General features: G+C 41.8%; 1 protein-coding gene across 2 annotated transcripts; it reads right to left on the bottom strand.

Moving 5' to 3' along the window:
- Positions 1-319: 319 nt before the first annotated feature.
- Positions 320-14,636, bottom strand: plekha2 (pleckstrin homology domain containing A2). 2 transcript variants are annotated; one of them, XM_080433103.1, is made up of 12 exons: positions 14,389-14,636; positions 11,310-11,470; positions 10,920-10,976; positions 10,111-10,159; positions 9,907-10,004; positions 8,344-8,472; positions 8,134-8,223; positions 7,969-8,037; positions 6,246-6,316; positions 5,974-6,037; positions 4,392-4,469; positions 320-2,246 (listed from the first exon to the last, which is right to left on the bottom strand). In XM_080433103.1, exons 2-12 carry the CDS (start codon positions 11,448-11,450, stop codon positions 1,821-1,823), a joined length of 1,272 nt encoding a protein of 423 aa, XP_080289229.1. In that variant the 5' UTR covers positions 11,451-11,470; positions 14,389-14,636; the 3' UTR covers positions 320-1,820. The 2 variants fall into 2 exon arrangements, with proteins under 2 accessions (XP_080289229.1, XP_080289230.1); XM_080433104.1 differs by lacking the exon at positions 14,389-14,636 and adding an exon at positions 12,940-13,558.
- Between the last annotated feature and the right edge of the window lie 6,338 nt (positions 14,637-20,974).

Raw genomic sequence — 20,974 nt, forward strand, 5'->3', positions numbered from 1 at the left:
TATTTTGGGGGGATCAATCCTCTCAAAATGAAACGCAAGTGATCTAAGGAGTTACGTGACAATGTAATTGGCACAGCCTCCGACGGTATTCCTCCCAGCGTATTCCTCGAGTCCCGGCGGCAGCGACCCGCGACTGGCGTCGGTGCAACCACACTCTGCAATTGCCCTGAATTGCGACGCGTCTAGTTCTGTAAATGTTATGCGAGTGTTGGGGTCACACACCACTAGGTGGCGTGATGTTCTATTGCTGGGTAATTATAGGAACAAGAGGAAACAATGCATCTTTCTGTAAACTATCTGCAAAGGAAACCTCAACAGGACTACTAAAAGGCACCATTTAATATACAAGAAAAAGAATTAACATACATAGGCAGACAAGTGCAAGTCGCTTCCGCAGAAAGAAGTAGGCGCGTAGAACATCGAACCACACCAAAGAATGTCTTGATGTGAGGCTGAAATAACTAAGTAAGATTACAGATGTAACAGCATAAAGCACTTTCAGATCTGTTGTGAAATCACTTGTGATATACCTAAAAGAAAAGTAAAAGTGCAAAATTACAATAAAACTCCAAAAGTGGCAACTAAGACATACATATCTTCCTGCAACAACAAAAAGATTATCATCACATTTATAAGCCTGTCAACCAGCTGACCCACTGTTACATGACACATTCTAGAACATACCATTAAACACGGCTGTACTGTACTGTCATGGTACCTCATAGGGCTAGTATCAGCTGAGACAGGAGTCACAGTTTACAGATGATTGATCTCTAACACAAGCTTCATGAGCTTCTATTTTAAACATTGTGCAAACACGTAAAGGCATTAAGTTGCTGCTGACTCTCTGATTTTCCACCAGTACAGCAACAGAGGAGACTTCAGTTGGATGGACTCCTGGTTCACCCTGAGAGCTATGTACAGACTGCTGGAGCTATCGTTTCCTTTCTTCTCACATCTGATTCAGGTATAGTAATAAATTGCTTGTTGATGACTATTTAGACTCTTAATAGTCTTCAACAAGCAATTTATTACTTTCAGAACATCAGTACACTCAAAATTTTAGAGTGTACTGATGTTCTGAAACAATAGCTCCTACAACATGTGTCTCCAGGGGTGTAAGTAAAATAAAAAATAATAATAAAATAAAACAAAAACACTGCTGGGTGGACCTTTGCAATCCAAGTGATTAGGATTCTCTACTGATGCAGGCATACACAGAAAATGACTTTGCTCAAATCAATCAAATGTACCATGCGCCACTTGGGTAAATACTATATCATGTGCTAAAGGGCTTAAATACTATTAGATACTTCCAGCAGATTTTAAAACCCCTCTGGATGCGTTGTTAAGAGCCATGTGCATGCGGACAGATTAGATTTAGCATATGTACAGTATATGTACCGTAACTTGTGAACCTACTGAGCAACCTACTAATTAACTAGTAATATCAACAATATTCAAGTTTTAGAGGAATATATATATATATATATATATATATATATATATATATATATATATATATATATATATATATATATATATATATATATATTAAAGAAAAAAACACCATTATACCCTTTCACAGTCCCTTGAACACTAACACTGTTGTCCTCTGATCCTCTTCTATCTGTCCTAATTCCTCCCTTACAATACTGCAATGTAGCCTGCAGTTACTACATAACGTCAGCAGGGGGCTCCGCAGCAGGCTACGGTAGTGAAACTGACTCTCGTTGTCAAGTCAATGGGGAGTCACATTCATCTAAAAACAGCCACCTAAATCTTGGTCCAGAGGGGAAATCAGAGAGATTTAATCGATCTTATACGTCTGTGGTGCGGATGCTGTCGTCATCCAAGCTGAAGGGGAAGCTTCGGTCTGTGTGAGTCTGGGGCTGAGAGCGGTGCCGCCTTCGGCCACTAGAAAAGCTCCCCGAAGTGGTGAAATCCCCGGGGCTGCTAGCTGGAGCTGGGGGAAGAGCACTAGAGCACGGAGCCGTGGCAGAGAGGGAATTAGAGGAGGAGGAGGTAGAGGACGAGGTGGAAGATGAAGACGGAGAAGGCAGGGTGGGCAAGGGGCTGAACGTGATATCCATGTCTTCTGTGTCCTCACTTTGGGGCACAGGGGTCCAAGGCTGCCAGCCTGGGGCCACAGAACAGGACTTGACCAGTGTAGGTCTCTCAGTCTGTAGATTGCGGGATGCAGAGGCGTAGTTACATCGATATAGAGAAGATACGCGTTTAAAATCCTGTGATGAGAGAGATGAATGGTTACGAGAGATAGAGAGAAAAAAGTAGAGTGAGAAAGAGAGAGAGAGATAGACAGAAAGAGAGAGCGTGTGAGTTTATCACCAGGGCAATCGCCATTGCCCTATTTGGACAATACAGGGACAATGTTAATTTGTTTATAACATAGCCATAGCCTTATGTAAAGATGATCTTTTTCACATTTGTGCTTTACATTTTATAGTAAGAGACAAACAGTAAAGGCACGACAGAGCAAGATGTGATGACAAGCAGCAAAGAGCCTCGGTGGGATTCAAATGGGTGGGATTTGAGGTAAGCCACTCGAGCACGCCCCATAGCCTTATTTATTCACAAATGCTATTTGCTCAAAATTGTCAACAAGGAACTGCCCCATTGAACAAAATGGTATAGTCCTCCTTTTAGTCTTGCTGGGAGTCCCAGACAGTCTGGGGAGAGAGTTGACTCCGAACACATAAGTTGCTGCTGGCATGCCTCAACTTAATTGGTATGCAACCATTCTGTCAATGTCTCCTGTCTCCCCAGCTAAGAATTCTAGCAAACCATTTGCAGCAACATGTTTGGCGGCTGAATTTTATCCATGTTTGACATGGTAATTAACTTAAGTAGCAAGCAGCGCACAAAGGAACTGGTCAGCTGCTGTATCTTCCCTAGGCGACATGGCAGCTGACCAATCAGCGCAATATCACTCTTGTATAGTTGCATAATTCCTTTCATCACTTCCCTCATCCATGTCAAATAAAGGCAGAGTATGTGATATATGTATATACAGTATATTTGTACACAATGAGCATTCAATGAATTATCTATCTCTGTCAGGCAGAGATATTGCATTAAGCTCTGTCTGTCCGTGTGCCCACAGCTAATCTTGGCAAATATTTGGCGGATCAGCATAATATTTTTTGTGTACGCTGCCAGCAGGTAAAGGACCTCAATTCCAGAATATGTTTGGAATCGTCAACAACTATGTGTTTTTTGTGAATTAATAATCACAGCGCAATCCCCCTGCAGGCTATTGGATATGTGTCCCGTGAGGCTATGGACGGGAACTAGCCAGCTGGGCACAAGCTGTCCATCCAGATTATGGGATCTACAGTGCTAGACCCTCCAGCTGTCAGACCCTCCAACTCATGGAATATATCAATATTAGCCAATCGCAGGCATGCAATACGGATACGGCCCGAGACTGAAATGGCAACTCATCAAAGAGTTAAGTCTAAAGACTGAACAGCTAAAACACCTTAACACTGTGATAGTTCATGTTAATGTGAAAGAATGTCATGCTGATACGTGAACGAATGGTCACTAACATTGCAGACATGCTCAGGCGGACGTATGCAGAGGCCCACTATTGCATAATTTTAGTCCACACAAATCACAGCGGAGTCCAGCCCGTGTATGCCATGTCTGGACTATGAGTTGGCCTTTATGTTATAAGTTTGTCTTTGTGAACGTGTATGTGTCTTGAAAAATCAATAAAAACATTTGAATAATAATAAGTCTTTGTGATGCCTTCACTATCTACAGATTTTTTAATCTTTGTTTTACTTTTTCAATTAATCAAATAATGAAGCGTATTTTTTTTTATATTATTTTTAATGAAAAGGACAATGTATTTATTTTATAGATCGACTAAATCACATTAATCTGATAAGCCACTTAGGCCCTATTTAATACATCGCCCTATTTTATAGGGTGTCGTGCAAAAATACCAAAAATAGCCGATCTATAAGCATACAACGTGCTGTGATGCATTGTTAGTTTGTAGATCTGACATTTTCTGTATTTTGCATGTATTTACAATAGATTTTTTTCATTTTGATTGATTAATTTATCAAAATCAATGTTTTTTAAATTAATAAAAACATTAATAATTCGATAAGAAAAGTGCTATATAAATAAAGTTATTATTATTATTACTCTGGTTGCACCGTAACTATGTAATGATGGGCCTTTATGATAGCCATTCCCCCCATTGCTCCATGTCTTTTCATACATGTACACAACCCCGAAATACTGTCACCACATGCACCAGACAGGAAGAAAGAGATTTGCACTTCAATTTTAAACCATAAATACAGTATAGATCCAACAAAGATATTGATGAGAGACAAAAGATTGTAGGGAACCTTAGAAGGGCCTCTGAAGTCCTGAATCTTCATGTCAATGTCCCTGATCCAGCCATACATCTCCTCTGGAGAATCAGTCTATAGAGACAAATATAAAGGGAACAACGGTCCTTATGGATACACACATACATACACATACTATAGTGTATCTTAAATGTTAGCCATCGTCTCTATTTATTACGTTATTTATGAAATTGTGTGGGTGAATTAATGTTAGCATTAGCGACATCACATGGTGTTTATTAAATCAAAGCATATTCGAATATGTAACGTTACGTTATGCTGAACGCTGTCATGACTGATACACTAAACTGAGGACAGGTGTTGAATATTAGGACCTGCTAAAACACATGCATCTGGTTTGTCCAATGTGACTGTGATATGTCAAATAAACATTAATCAATCGATCAATTGTGCTACCCACACGATAATAAAGTGGATTTGATGTTGGTCAATTATAGGTTTATAGGTTTATTTAAGCAAAGCATTGTTCATTATAAGGTCTGTAATGAAAATGAGCAATCAAAAGTATGTTTTTTGGCAACATGCATAATTCTTTGGGTGTTGCTGATTTGAAAAATATAACACGTTACTTCCACAGGAAACTACAATGAGGATAAACTGTTACCATGACTCGGACATATAAAATAGGATTTAGTCTTCTGCACAACCCATGCAAGCATGACATTTGTACCTCCAAAAGATTGTCTTATTAAGTGCCATACCACACCACTGCACCGTGGGCTTCAGAGTTTGTGTTTGTCTTCTTTCTACTTTTCTCCACAGTACACACATTTCTGCTTTTTTTTTCATTCAGCTTAATCTCATGCCTTGACTTACTCTTATGACAGACACACACACACACACACACACACACACACACACACACACACACACACACACAAGCAGTCTCAAGAGTCTCACTCGACCCCCGCCCCACTCCCTCTCTCTCCTAGGGTTTCCCTTCTGATCCGAGTGACCCCAGTCTTCCTCAGTCAGCTGTTCTCCCAAGGGGAAGAACAGGATGTTATTGTTGTTATGGTAACAGATGGTTTTGCCTGATTCACAAAAACATACTTTTCGTCCTTCTAAAAACAGAACCGCTGCCACACATCAGTGACAGAGCATTCAGAGGGAACATCTCCAGCATATGGAACGACAGCTGGAGGAGACACCAGTGTAGACATACTGTACGACTAGACTTCGTTAAGGCAGCTCAGTGCATTCGCTTTCCTTTATAGGCCTCTATAAAAGGACTGGATCAGCTTCACCATTATTCATACAAGTCAACAAGGAGAGCTCTTCCAATCACAACGAACAAGAGCAGCTGAGTAGGAGCACCAAAACAAGTTGCTACACACTTCTTTACTATAAGTTACTTTAGACCGGTTACAATGGATCTTTGTTTATTGGCATGTTCTACATTTTGCACTGTACTGTACCATGTTGCACTGACTGAGCAACCACATTTCTCCCCTCTGTTGTACTGACATCAGTACTCCTTGTTCTTAGCAGTCATGGGTACTGTTTGTATGTGCGAGGAATATATATATGATACTTAAATGACTCAGTTGTCATGTACCTGAATGTAGAAGGTTCTGGAGCTGGTGATGATCTCAAAAAGGTTGTCTCTCATCAACAGATCCCTAAAAAACACAGAAGATGATCATTTCATATCTGAAACATACTGGTGTCTGCAGAGGGATAGAAGAGGAAAGAGAGAGACAGCGAGGGAAAGAGACTGACAGAGACAGCGAGAAGGAGAGAGAGAGAGACAGGCACACCAGATGGGCCAGACTGACAGATGTGCAGAAAAGAAGGAAAATTGAGGTATGCAACAGGATTTAGACTGACCCAGATTTGACCAGACATTCGTGAACCTTCTGAACGTCCCTCAGTGGAATAGCTCGAAGAGGCTCCTTATCCTGACACATACACAATTGCATCAGTGATGTGACATAGGCTGTAGATTGTAGCCAAGGGCACAGCATACAAAGATCAACTGGTACATTTCCACCACATGGTGTGGTACCGGCTCGACTTGACTCGCTTTTGGTTCCAGGTACTTCATTCTCCACTGCAGATAGTACATACTGCTGTGACACAGCCATAATTATGGTGTCGTTTCTCTCCTTTAATGAAAGTGAACCCAACCCTCCACTATCAAAGGACTGAGGTAAAAAAATAAATAACACAGGGCAGAAAAAGGGGGAACACAAAACCTGGAGATATTAATTTCATTTCATTGTCCCTGAGCTATAGTCAACCTTGCACAGGGAGGAAAGAAAGAAAGAAAGCAGCAGGGACAGAATGATTTTTTGCTTGCACATCAGAAGGGGGGCTACCAAGGGTGAGTGAGAAGATACTGTAGCAGCCAGGAGAATGAGGCTGGCTGGTCACTGCCATAGACACCAGGAACTCCCAGCCAGCAAACTTGTGCTGTGGGAACCAACACAAGGGCATCGATCCATGCTATCCCTTTCCCTTTGGTAACAACTACAGTTCATAATAGCATATTCTTCCCTCAGCTCATCAACCATGCTATCTCTTTTCCTTTCCTTCTGGCAATGATCACGTAAATCTGTAGGGTTTTTGCCAATCAAATACAATGTATTATTTAATGCACTTGACCAAATTATGACCTCCTCTCTCCTACTTCTTTCTGTTCTCACCCACTTTGCTTTGTATTCGATAAAGAGCCTTCCTTTTCCTCCTCCATCCCAACATTACTGCCATTCTTGCTGTTATCACATTCTTCCATTTGCCTTCTTTCTGTTCCAATGCATAGGCTGTCATTTATATTGGCGTCGCGGCATAAACTAACTTTATGTGACGCTCGGCCAATCAGGGACTTATACTGTCTAAGCGGTACAAATGTGACATAATGCTCCACCAATCCGTGAAGCCAACGGTTTGGGTTGGCTAATCAGGGAAACTGATGCATACAATCCTCAAACACAGAGAATCTGTGCGACAGAATCGGTGTATCCCCCTCAGACCCGCGGTCAGTTACGCCTGGGACAGACACACACACACACACACAGAGGTTTTGTGAATTAATAGAAGGACGTACTGTATGCCTTCCGCCTTGCACTTTCCCCATTGCTGCTAAAGATACCATACCTGCCTTAAGAGGTTTATCATACCTGCTGTTATAACTGTACTTTTAACTTTATTTCTATCTTATCTATAATTTTCTTATTTTTATTTTACTTCATTACATCCAGTACCAGAATTATTATTTTTATTATCTTGTTTTATTGCATTGTGGCGTTGCAACATTTTGCTGCTTTTGAGTGAGCGACAAAAAAATCCCAGTTGATTCTTCGTCTCGCAGCTCAGTGTATTATTCTGACCAATCAGTGGTCTGCAGTGTTGTCCTGCCACATTTTAGTATTATTTAAGCTTGCTTGGAGCCTCAATGGAGGAGATACCAAAAAAAGTACCAGGTACTATCCACAACTTTTGCCCAGTGGAAAACCCCAAAAAGGGAGCAGAGTCAAGTCGAGCTGAGCCTGTACCATGTTGTGGAAAAACGCCCAATGAAAGTAAAGAAAAAGAGGTCTTGTGAACTCACTGTGTCACCCTTGTAGTAACTGACAGCAATGTCATCCAGGGTGAAGAAACGCCTCTTCCAGTTCTTCCTCTGAAACACAAACCACATTGAACCTTCAGTATCTCAAACCCAAAAGACTTTCATGTGGACACAGATTTCAGTTGTATTACACGTGTGTGTACTCACCACATTACCCTGTTTCACACAGTAACCACACCTCAGGACGCCTGGCTTGATGACCTTTCGTTCTCTAATTTCTGTCTCCTCGCTTTCATTCTGAAACACATGGTCAACATTAGAATGGTACGCTTTGTGTTCACCAACACAGCCCCCCTCATTGTCCTCGATTTCATCCTCAGTTTAATAACAATGATTGTGTCGGCTACATCCCAATACCTGGATGGGAGTGTGAACCACTACTCCGCCAATGATCTCTGTCTTGTAGGCCTGCTGTTTCCTCCCCTGAGTATCGCCACTTACTGTGGACACATCTGACCTGGCCAAAACAGGGGCAGCTTTAGGTACCTAGGACACAAAAGGACAGATGTATGGTTAACCCTAGCAAGTAAGTGCACTTACACATTTGTTTACAAACATAGATATGGCACATCAGTCACATGTGCACAGTTAAAAATGTGTATGTTATTTTTTACATTTAAATGTAGACTTTCAACTTGTGAATCGAAGAAGCTTTGCTTTGGCCATTGCAGCTCATTCAAACCATCATCTACTGTAGCTCTGGCTGCATGCTACAGTAGCTCATTCAATATCTGTACCAAATGTCTCCAATAAGAAATGCCAACAAGGCAATTCTCTTGATGATATCTGACAATCTTTGACTAAAATGACATGCCCAAAATTGGGACGCCGGGTTGAACGTGGTTACAGCACAAATCGTCTCCTAGAGCCAGACAACCTAGTGAAGCAAAACAAAGACAATCCACAATGACCTGTCCTATGGACAGGAACATTTTATTCTATTTATCCTAAAATAGAATTCTATTCATTCATTTTCAGACTGATGCCAAAGAGGCTCAGAGAAATAAAGAAAGAATGAAAGAAAGAAAGAGCCTCTCAGAAGGGGAAGTGAAAGAGAAAGAGCAGCATTTCCTGTATCAGTTTGCAGGTGAGAGAAATGCCTCCGTCAACCACATCTGGGGAACCTTGGACAACAACGCCATGCCTCTGTCAACCACCTGCACTCACTCACTCACTGATTGACGCACTCACTGACTGACTGACTGACTGACTGACTGACTGACTGTCTGTCTGTCTGTCTGTCTGTCTGTCTGTCTGTCTGTCTGTCTGTCTGTCTGTGTCTTCATTATCGCACATTCATAATTACTACATATGAGCAATGTTATAACTTACACATTACAACATAATCTCAAAAGTGAGGGAGATGATATTTTTGGGTGGCGTGTTGGCAAAATGGTGATCACACATTACTTCCTCTTCCTCTAGAGGAGTCTGTGTACTTCCTCTTCCTCTGAAGGAGGAAGTGGACTGTTACTCTGTGCCTGTAAAATACAGTCTGTATCCACGTTAAGATGGACACAAAACCAAGTCTTTGAATAAGTTGAAGACTGTTTCAAAGGGCTTGAAAAAATTAAATAAACAAGAGCTATGAGTCAAGATTACTTTCTGACTGATGTCTATTTATTGCATCACCCTTAACAGCTCACACCCATCTGCTCACTGGATCATGTGATTCCAGTATCACTGTGTCATTCACTGGCTCTTGGGCACAATGTTAGCATAACGTTGCTATAATTGTGTGTGTGTGTGTGTGTGTGTGTGTGTGTGTGTGTGTGTGTGTGTGTGTGTGTGTGTGTGTGTGTGTGTGTGTGTGTGTGTGTGTGTGTGTGTGTGTGTGTGTGTGTGTGTGTGTGTGTGTGTGTGCGTGCGTGCGTGCGTGCGCAGACTATGCACACATGCATGTGTGTGTGCTTTACTCACCGTGATCTTGGTCGCCTTGTTAAGAGCAGTAACCCAGTCTTTCATGTCAGTCACATCGTTAGCTTGGAGGAAATACCGCCGGGATACTGCATTGATCACTGCACACATAATATACATAAGAAAGACATGTTGCATAATATTAGATGTCAGACAAGATAAGATTCATATTCAATATTAAATTCACAGTTTAAAAAAAAAACTCACCAAAGCAGAACTCAGTCTTGGGCTTTTGCTTTGGTGTTGCTTCACCCACCTGACAGGAGAGGGGGAGAGGAGAGGAGAGGAGAGGAGAGGAGAGGAGAGGAGAGGAGAGGAGAGGAGAGGAGAGGATATTGTTGATGAGAATGGAGATGAAAAGGAAACAGAGAGGATGAAAGGAGACGATGAGAAAAGCATGTTTATTATCTTTGTCCAATGTCATCTAGTTGACAGAGTAAAGCTTATTTCAGTTACAGTGTCCAGTGACCAGCTGTCAGCAGTCAGCACTGCAGTCTAGTCGGGCCAAATGCCATTATCTCTGGTTAGCTTGGCACACCAACATGTGGAAAACTTCACAATGTCTGCTTCAGCACAGCCGTTGCACGAAGACATTAGCTGGAACCGCCCAGATGAGTACTGGATTGAAAATATTCGCTTGCTCTAAGATACATCAATTGTTCCTTCCTAATAATAACTTCAAATTTAAATTTAGCGCTGTTGAAACTTCTAAATCTCACTGTTGTCGGGCAGAAATCTCGTACCTCCATATTTCATCATGTTTTTTCATAAATGAATGCCCTACTTGGTCGTCACACAAATGTAGCAAAAATAAACAATCTACAAGCTCACACCGCATCGCAACACAAGCTTGTAGATCAGCTATTTTCAAATAGAAACAGGCTCTTTTTTTCCTGAAAAGTAACCGTTTTGCACAAGGTTTCCACCCAACAATAACGATATACATTTATTAAGGAGTTTAGACATAAGACATAGACACTAGGGGAAATGACAGGCAGACAAAGATAAGAGGATACCTTGGAGATGTAGGTTAGCCGCAGGCTTCCCACGGAGGCTGCCCCACTGGGCAGGTTCTGTATACAAGCACAAACACACACTGTCACCATTGGCTCAGAGTCCAAGGTTATACAACTTCTATTGGTCAATTCCACTTCCTCTTACTGTGGCATGTTTGTTTAAGTGTGTGTGTAAGTGTGTGTGTGTGTGTGTGTGTGTGTGTGTGTGTGTGTGTGTGTGTGTGTGTGTGTGTGTGTGTGTGTGTGTGTGTGTGTGTGTGTGTGTGTGTGTGTGTGTGTGTGTGTGTGTGTGTGTGTGTACCTTACTGCACTTATAATATTTGTGTCTCTGCATGTACAGTATTCTCCTTTATGTGGACATAAATAAATGGTTAAAAATGTGTGCAGTACCTGCGGGTTGTCCATATACCACAGCAGAACATTCGCCTGTGTATCAAGTATGAAGTATCGTCTCTGGAATCGACAGCTGTTTTCCTTCTCTTCGATGTCCAGGAACCCACACACACGGTTCAGCCTGTCTACGTATGGCATACTGCTGCTATCACATATCACTGAGACAGACAGACAGACAGACAGACAGACAGACAGACAGACACAGGGCGATTGAGTCTCTATGAACCATAGGAAGAGAGACTGACATATATACTCAAATGCACTGCAGAAAGAGTGACAGATGAACTGACAGACAGTCAGGACAGTCAGATAGACAGATAGATGTGCAGTCAGATAGAGGAACACAGAGAGAGTTTGAGAGATTAAAACAGATGTGGCTGTGAGACAGAGGCAGCCAGACAGAGAGGAATGATGTCATGTGGGAGAGATATCTACTGCACTGCACACTTTCATATAGTGTTCACAGGAACTTATGCACGCACACACACACACACACACACACACACACACACACACACACTTATAAAGAGACACGCAGACAAATACACACTCACTGACTTACTCAACACACACACACAGATAAAGAGACATGAAGTCAACATATACAGTACACTCACTGACTTACTCTCACACACTCACACCGACACACTGATAGAGAGATGCAGCCACATACACAATCACTGACTTCTACACACACACACACGCATGCACGCAGAGCCACTCACACTCAGCAGTTTTTCATGTGACGTGATTGAGGCGGCTACAGCTAACCCCGAAGCCCGGGGCTGAGCTGAGGATAATACCACAGCCAAAAATTACAGACTGCACTCAAGATCTGCACACATGCACATTTCAACTGGCCAGAGAGGAGAGGAGAGGAGAGGGAAGGAGAGAGGAGAGGAGATAGTGGTGAGATGTGTTCATTGAGGTCATGCATGTGAATCACCTCACCGCCACCGACTGCTTATCCAGGACAAATCGAGACACAATTCGGCAGATACACACAGTACTGCAGGTATGCTGTACACTGCTGCCGTGACGATAATGTGTACATTTAAAGACAACATTATCCATGTTAGACATCTGACTGTGAAATGACATGAGTTTCAGGCAAACAGATACAATCTGTTTTTGAATAGGCTGGGCAAGGTCATGGTGAGACGGCCATATCTAAATGTCCATCTCAGGTCTCCACACAAACCTGCTGTGTACACAGACAGGGTCAAATAGGTGTTCTGAATCTCCTGGCATTACTATTGTTTTGTAAGAGAGCAAGCAACAAAGTTTACTTTGCATCTTCTCTAAGTAATATATAGTAGGAAAGCTGAGCGGGATATGCATAATTTATGTATACTCAAATAAGATCGTCAAACTAACAACGAAGAGATGTGACACGTTGTTAGATTGAACACCACTTCATCCCGGCAAGCGAAACTGTCGTGCGATGGAGTTGAACCACCTTACCCCACTTTATTTAACCACAGTCCCCCAGGGCTCTATACTAGGTCTGGTACTTTTTTCACTTTGCATCCAATTTCTTCACTTGACATAGTCAATCTACAAGCACACAACGCAAAGCGCAATGAATTGTGAGCTTGTGAATCTGCTGTTTGTGCAGAATGTTTACCCCAGAATAGGGACGTTATGCCTCATGTGGTTATATTGAGCTTTACAATGCAGGGGGCACAGGAGGACGGCACTGGTGGGATTCAGTCCAATGCCTCCAGGGTTGAGTGAGTGGTTCCACAGTCATCTACTGAACCACAAAGGGAGTAACAGACACAGGCATTCATTTCACAAGCTTTGAAAGTTTTGCTCCGACGCATGTTTATAATGGCTGGTCAATGTGTCTCAACATGGCCACATAACTCAAAATTATTGTTGATGACAAATTGACAATTAGGCATATTGTCTATTGTGGTCACACAACAATTTTGACCTAAACCTCTACATGCCTACATAAAATGTTCATTATGTGTACCCCCCGCCAAAAAAAGAAAATCTAATCAAATCAAAACAGAATTATTGAGTTATTCCAACATTTTCCAGACCCGTAGAGCAATCCTGACGAATCAGACACAAGCAATCCTTCTGTTCTGTGTTCTGTTATTCCATGAAACTGATTGTAGGGTTATGGTTTAGGAACTTTTTCCATTTTAGCTGCTTAAAGCCATTATAATGTGGAGTGTTTGATACCACTGTACGCTAATTCTACTCCTGCTATCAATCAAAATGGTTTCAAATACAAATTGTTCTTAAGCCATTGTAAAAGTACTGGTCACACACACACACACACACACACACACACACACACACACACACACACACACACACACACACACACACACACACACACACACACACACACACACACACACACACACACACACACACACACACACACACACACACACACACACACACACACAATTTTGGGCATCTGAAAACATCTGCTTTATCCCATATCTATATAATTCTATATTCCAGATGAGAACATCCTCTCCAGCACTGTGGCTGTCTTGACTGTCTTTGATGACTGACTAGTTACACCAAGTTAGCCTTGGATCAAGACTATCATAGATGTATTTTATCGAGTCTGACTTTTGCTGTCTTATCATAGATACGATCAAGCAAAAGTCAGCAATTAGTCAGTCATCAATATCATAGATACGAAAGCAAAAGTCAGACTCAATAAAATACATCCACAGTATGATAGTCTTGATCCAAGGATAACACCAAGTGAACTTTACTATAATGAGAGAAGTTGGTGATAGAGGAAAAATAAATAAATGCTGATTAAAAGCATACCATGAAACAGAAGAACTGGAGGTAAAACATTTTCACACCTAATCAATAAAATCCTGAGAGAAGAAGACTGAATCTGCTCATCTAGGATGACCTGTCCTGAACCACCATGTCTGTCTGCCTGGCTCTGCCACACCTACTCTCTCTCTCTCCGATATCTCTCAGTCTCACATCAGAGACATACACATCACACACACACACACACACACACGCGCGCGCGCGCGCACACACGCACGCACGCGCACACACACACACACACACACAGACTTACCCGGTTTTGAAAGTTAGTGTGCGCCACAGCAGCAGCCAGCGCCCGAAGTGTTCAAACAAGATGTGAGCAGGAGGAGCAGTGAGTAAGTTGCATCTATACTGCGCATTGTACGTAATGTAAGTTTATGGCGATTTCTAACAGCTCATCATATTCTCACAGCCAGGGCTGACATATGAATGAGATGCAGTCTCTAGGCTATCATCTGTATCTGAGCCGTGATCGAATTACAGAACGTTCCCCTTCTTTCCGGGTTGGACGTTGGCTCATGATTAGAATAAACCAGCCCCGGATGTGATCTAGTTCTCTCTCTCAGCCTCTGACCGCGTGCTGTGCTCAGTGCTCCTCCTTGTTGCAGTTGTCAAATATGAGGAACTGAACTGAGCACAACTCAACTGACATACTGTATGCATTGCAGTGGTGGGAAAAGTACTCTTTTTTTTTTTTTTTACTTAAGTAAAAGTATTGATACTGCAATGTAGCCTACTATGTTACAAGTAAAAGTCCGGTAATAACAATTTACTTTGAGTAAAAGTACAGAAGTATTGGCACTTAAAGTACCAGAAGTAAAAGTACTCATCATTACGCAGAATGAACTTTCACAAGTTTTCGAATGTATAAAATGTACAGAAATCCTTTGAAAATAGCAGATCTACAAGCTCACAACGCGTCGCTTTGCAAATAGCTTAAGTATATTATACAGGGCTGAAGTGGTTGTTAATGTATGTTTTTTAATAATAATTCTAATCTACAAAGTAATTAAAGTTTTCAAATAATTGTAGTGGAGTAAAAAGTAAAAGTATAAAAAAATTGGAAATACTCCAGTAAAGTAAAAGTTCCTCAAAATTGTACTTAACTACACTACTTGAGTAAATGTACTTAGTTACTTTACACCACTGCATACTGTATGTTCCATTTGAAAAGCATGCGCGTGCAACCGATGACATTAGACCGCTGTAGCCTGGCACACATTGTGCGTGTGAGCATGCCTTTTTTGTAAATGGGCACACATTGTGTGGGGGCACACACACACACACACACACACACACACACACACACACACACACACACACACACACACACACACACACACACACACACACACACACACACACACACACACACACACACACACACACACACACACAATCAGCTGACCACTCTTGCTTATGATAGGATAAGGCATAGTGCATAACAAAGAGAAGCAAAATGTGAACTTATGTGAACGTGGTCATAGTAGCTATGTAATGTTATTTTGGAGCTTGTGTTAATATCTTGCAACCAACCAATATACAGTTTATGCTGTATTTTTATGTTGTTCATTCACCTGCTATTAGGCATACGTTGATGTAGCCTATAAATAGCCAAAAATTGCTGATTGGCAAGCTCACAATGACAAGCTCACAATGCAACGGCAATTTTTTAATAGCTGAACGCATAAAATAGGGTTAAAGTAGTTAAACTGATTGCTGATACTATATGAAGTAATTTAGCTGGGGGTCCACGGACACCAGTTTGAGAACCACTAGTTTAAAGAACAGATAAGTATACAAAAAAAAAGAGTTAGAGATTGAACTGACCTGTGTTTGATCTCAAAGCTATCATAAAGACAGTTTCCTGCTGTCTGAGTCTATTACCGCCCTTGGTTTCAAAGGAGATTGATGTGTCAGCATGCTTGCTGTTTTCTTGGTGCAAAATGTTAAATTTGAGTCTTCATAAGAGGAAGTGGTTGTCTATATCGTATCAACACTCTGGGGGTGGAGAACTACCTGGGTGAATTTATTTCCTGTGGCGAGTAAATAGGACAGAAGTCACACACAGATATGCAGAGGGAAGTCTTCAAGTTTCCACAACCCACCTCTGTTGAAAAGCACTGTGACAGTCACGTTGCACTCCTCGTGTGCACATTGCAATAAACATTTGCTATTGCATTCATACACATACTGAGCATGGACACAAAAATGAGGGTGCCAAACCTTTTTATTCTTTATACAAAACGTTTTTTTTTCTTTATATATTAAAGTGCTAAACAAACAAAACAAAAATCTACCTTTCTTTGGATACATGGGGTGCGAGAAGACTCATGTTAGTTACAGTCATATTTCACTACCTTGTTACCAAAGTAAAGACACTGCTGAATGTGATAACGTGTGGTGAATATGTGTCTGTATACTAATGGGCCTATAGAGTCTATAGGCATCCGTATAGACAGATATGAGCTCAGCGCTAACTGTCCTCTCCTGCACCCCAGTATCTACAGTAGTGAGACAACACTAATATCTGTTTATACTAAATACACTTGTGAATGTCAGCCTGTACACATTTGTCACTGCTGTAAAGTCTTTCCAAAGTGACATTGCTTATATCACATGACAGTGATAATGTCACCATGGAATCTGTCACAACAAGGATTGTGATATGACACTTAAAACACTCATGGACCAGCTGTAGGCATTGGCGCACTTATAAGTGAAGCCACTGAATAGCTCATATTGTAGCAACTCCTCATCCCACAAATGACACGCACCGCATCTCTTCATCACAACGATGCCATGCACCACATTGTAACAAACCTCTTTGACTCACTTTACTTTACTTTATTAACATACTGGGGAATTATGAGCTTGGGTGGATGGATGGATAGATGGACAGATGGACGGACAGACGGACAGATGGGTTTACAAATTGGAGTGGATGACACTAACAAAGAAAATCTGATGAATCACTGGGTAGGTGGAGGAATGGACAGACAAATATATGAAGGAACAGGAAGAGATGGATGACTAGGTCAGTGAAAGAGGAGGTGTTTAGAGCCGGCTGAAGGCCATGCACAGCACCAGGGTGCCTAGCATTAGGATGGGGCTGGAGTCTAGGGATCCAGCCGAGTTGCCGTAGCTGCGGCTCCTGTGGGGCCCGTTACAGTCATCACCAAAGCAACACTCCATTTTGGCTCCAGAGTTGGCGCCATTGGCCTTGGCACAGAAATCCTTGTAGGTACACGATTTCATCACAGTGTCTGAAACATTGTTGCAAAAAGGTGGGGGTGGGGGGTTTGTACACAAGATGCATAAGAGACTTCCACAATAATGTTTTACATTTATATTACATTTTATAATCTGAACCAGTTGAACTCTGTGAACATTCATCTCCCCCCCGCCCACACACAATTTGCTCTCTCACTCTCTCTCTCTCTCTCTCTCTCTCTCTCTCTCTCTCTCTCTCTCTCTCTCTCTCTCTCTCTCTCTCTCTCTCTCTCTCTCTCTCTCTCTCTCTCTCTCTCTCTCTCTCTCTCTCTCTTTCTCTCGCTCTCTCTCTCACACGCAGGCACCCCTGGCAGGCACGCACACACACACACACACACACACACACACACACACACACACACACACACACACACACACACACACAGTCACACACACACTTGGACATAGAGACGTCTGTGGTTTGTTTAAACTGCTGGGATTACGTCCAGCAACCTCAAATGATGAGAGGATGTGAGGGTTGAAGCTTTACCATTGCAGTGTACGCACATACGCACACACGCATGCACACGCGCGTGCGCGCACACACACACACACACACACACACACACACACACACACACACACACACACACACACACACACACACACACACACACACACACACACACACACATACATACAACACAACACAAAGTAGGAAAACAGAGTACTGACAAATGAATGAATAGCTTATATCTAAAAATAGTGCAATTGTATTCATATTAATGTGTTCCAAGATCTTACTGGAGAAACTGAATTGCACAGTGGCACAAATTATCAGCTTTAAGGTTTTTAAGGATGATTTTGGAGACCAGACCATACTTTGACTGTGGAAGCAGCATGTCTACTGTATTTAGTATCATCAGCTTCCTTTGTGAAAACAAGACAAGACAGTCTGAGGTTAATGTAATGCTGACATCTAGTGGCGTCTAAGAGAACCATATATGTTTAAACGTTCCAGAACAGATTACAGTGCTGTTTTTTCTTTTTTCCTTTGTATGTGTTTGTGTGTATGTGTGTCAGTCCATGCAAAAAGGAGAGTGTGTTTTTGTGTTGGTGGGTGCTTGCGTGTTTACTCACTGGGTCCTGTAATGGTTGAGCAGGCATCAGCATACCGGGGACAGGAAGTGGAACCCTGGCGGTTACACTCATCCTCATTGGACGCCACACAAGTGTGACATTTAAGTGCATGACCTTTACATTTGGAACAGGAGAGAGCACATGACTTGACACTAACATGTTCATGGCTCGAGCATGCACACAGACATGCATACACGCACGCACGCACACACACACACGCATGCATGCACGCACGCATACACACAAATTCCCTAGATCTCTATGTAACTAGTGATTGAGACTAAACTTTCCCACTCTGTGTTGTACAGTGAGACAATCACAGCTGCATAGTCTCACAACAACCCATTAGATACAACACATGTACAAATGTATACACTGCTCTTACACATTACAAATTTGGAGAGTTTCATAAGCCCAGGTTTATTGGAGCCTAAGCAGACATACATCATCCTGAATCCGAGGGTCAGTTATGTGACATGGTTGGGGAAATCCACCAGGGGTATTACATTTGTGACAGATTTATGCAGAGAATGTCCCAGACAGTTCTGGCGTTGAGCTAATATCGTTTCACTACCCAGAGGGAATGTGTCATCTTGAACAAAGCTGCCTACTTTTTAGGTAGAAACAACCTCAAGCTATGTCAGGGAAAAACGTAGATCCTCTCCTACATCACAACGAAATGAAGTCTATAGGCATTCTGCACCAGTGGTTCTCAAATATTTTCATGAAAATACTTTGTGTCACGTACCCTTCATAAGAGAAGATTTGTCAACTTTTGTCAATAGTTTCAGAAACTAGTGATCTACAAGACCACAACAATAAAATGGGCTTAACTGTTCCTCATTTTGGTGAGTAGCCCAACACACGCTGGTCTGACTATGCTCATCAGCCTTCAATCCTTTGCCATCCCCAAAGCTCTACAACAGAGGTTTTCAACAGGTGGTCCGTGGACCACTGGTGGCCGGTGAAGGTAATGCAGGTGGTCCTTGACCATGCATTTAGTAATGTAGGAAAGTGAAGACCTTTTATTTATTTTTCATTTACTTCCATGGAACAGTGCATTAAATGACCTGGTGACCTATGATGACGCGTCAATGTTGTCAGTTACTGGGGAGTCGGAGGTCAAGAAATTCAACAGAAAAAGGAGTTAGAATCTCAAGAAGGGGAAGTGTTCTGGATTGCCTCATCAATATCGCATGTGTCTGCTCACTCATACATAAGATACAAATAAGTATATCAGTTAAAATGAGTTTAATTTAATGTTGGATAAAGTATTGATTGATTGATTGATTGAATACTTTATTAACAGTTCCCAAAAAAAGCACAGAGGTACAGTTTTATACAAAGATGCTAAAAAAGGATAAACCCAAGAAAGCACTATGGCTTGTTTCCATTGGGGTCCAGTGTATTCAATTCATAGAGACATTTAAAGACAAACAATAATACCGCAAAATATGCAAAAACATCATATAAATTAGTAGTAAAGTTAGACTTTTTACAGGGGCTATGCCAGTTGCGAATTGCAGCCACCTTTAAGTGCTCTTTTAGAGCGGTTCTGAAGGAGAGTAAGGAGTCACACTTTTTTTTTATGACTATTGGGCATTCCACATTTTGGTGGCATTATGGCATAGCAGTAGAACAAATGTAACCCCTTTTTTGAGCCGAATCTAGGTTGAATGTGATTTGTGGAGCTCCCTCTGGTGTTGTGATTGTGAACGTCTTCAAAGTTTTTGAAGTAGTTTGACAGGTACATGGGTGTCTTTGTGGTGTAGTGTATCTTGTAGACCAGGGCAGGCCCACTGCAAGTTGCTGTACTCTGCCCTCTACCCTGAACCATGATCCCACCCTAGCTAAATGAGTAGGGGGTAAATTAGTTGTAGGAGTGAGGCCAAGCAGTAGCCCGACCAGTTTGTTTTGGGATGTCTGAAGCCTTGTTTTTAAGGCCTTTGTGGTGGTACCATGAGGTGCATGCGTAGTCATAGTAAGAGAATGGAATAAGGGTAACCGTGGGATAGGAATAGATCAGTGGTTCTCAACCTTTTTTTGAGCTCTGGACGACTCGCGTATTTCAGTTAAATTGGCAGGCTTGATACAATTTGTTGCACGTAATATCGTGCAACAAATTAAATCAAGCCCTTAACAGTCATTATTTAATCTCAAGCTTTTGCTCCCACACCACGCCTATTAATTTAAATATTTTCCTACTTTTGATGGACTTATGAAATGTTATTTAAACATATTTTAATACATTTAACAAAGGTATTTTATTTATGTATTTAAAAAAAAAAAAATCCCCATGGACCACCTGCAGGCCTTTTATGCCATGGACCACTAGTAGTCTCGTGGACCATTGGTTGAGAAACAGTGGGATGTATGGACAACATGGGATGCATAACAAGTGTTACCAAAGCACTAATCTTAATCCAACACAACAGTGGTCCCCAGGTTCATTCTTAGTCAAAGTGGTGGTCCCTCGTTCACAATCA

Source organism: Gymnoscopelus braueri, assembly GCF_963280865.1.
Source record: "Gymnoscopelus braueri genome assembly, chromosome: 7".
NCBI lineage: Eukaryota > Metazoa > Chordata > Actinopteri > Myctophiformes > Myctophidae > Gymnoscopelus > Gymnoscopelus braueri.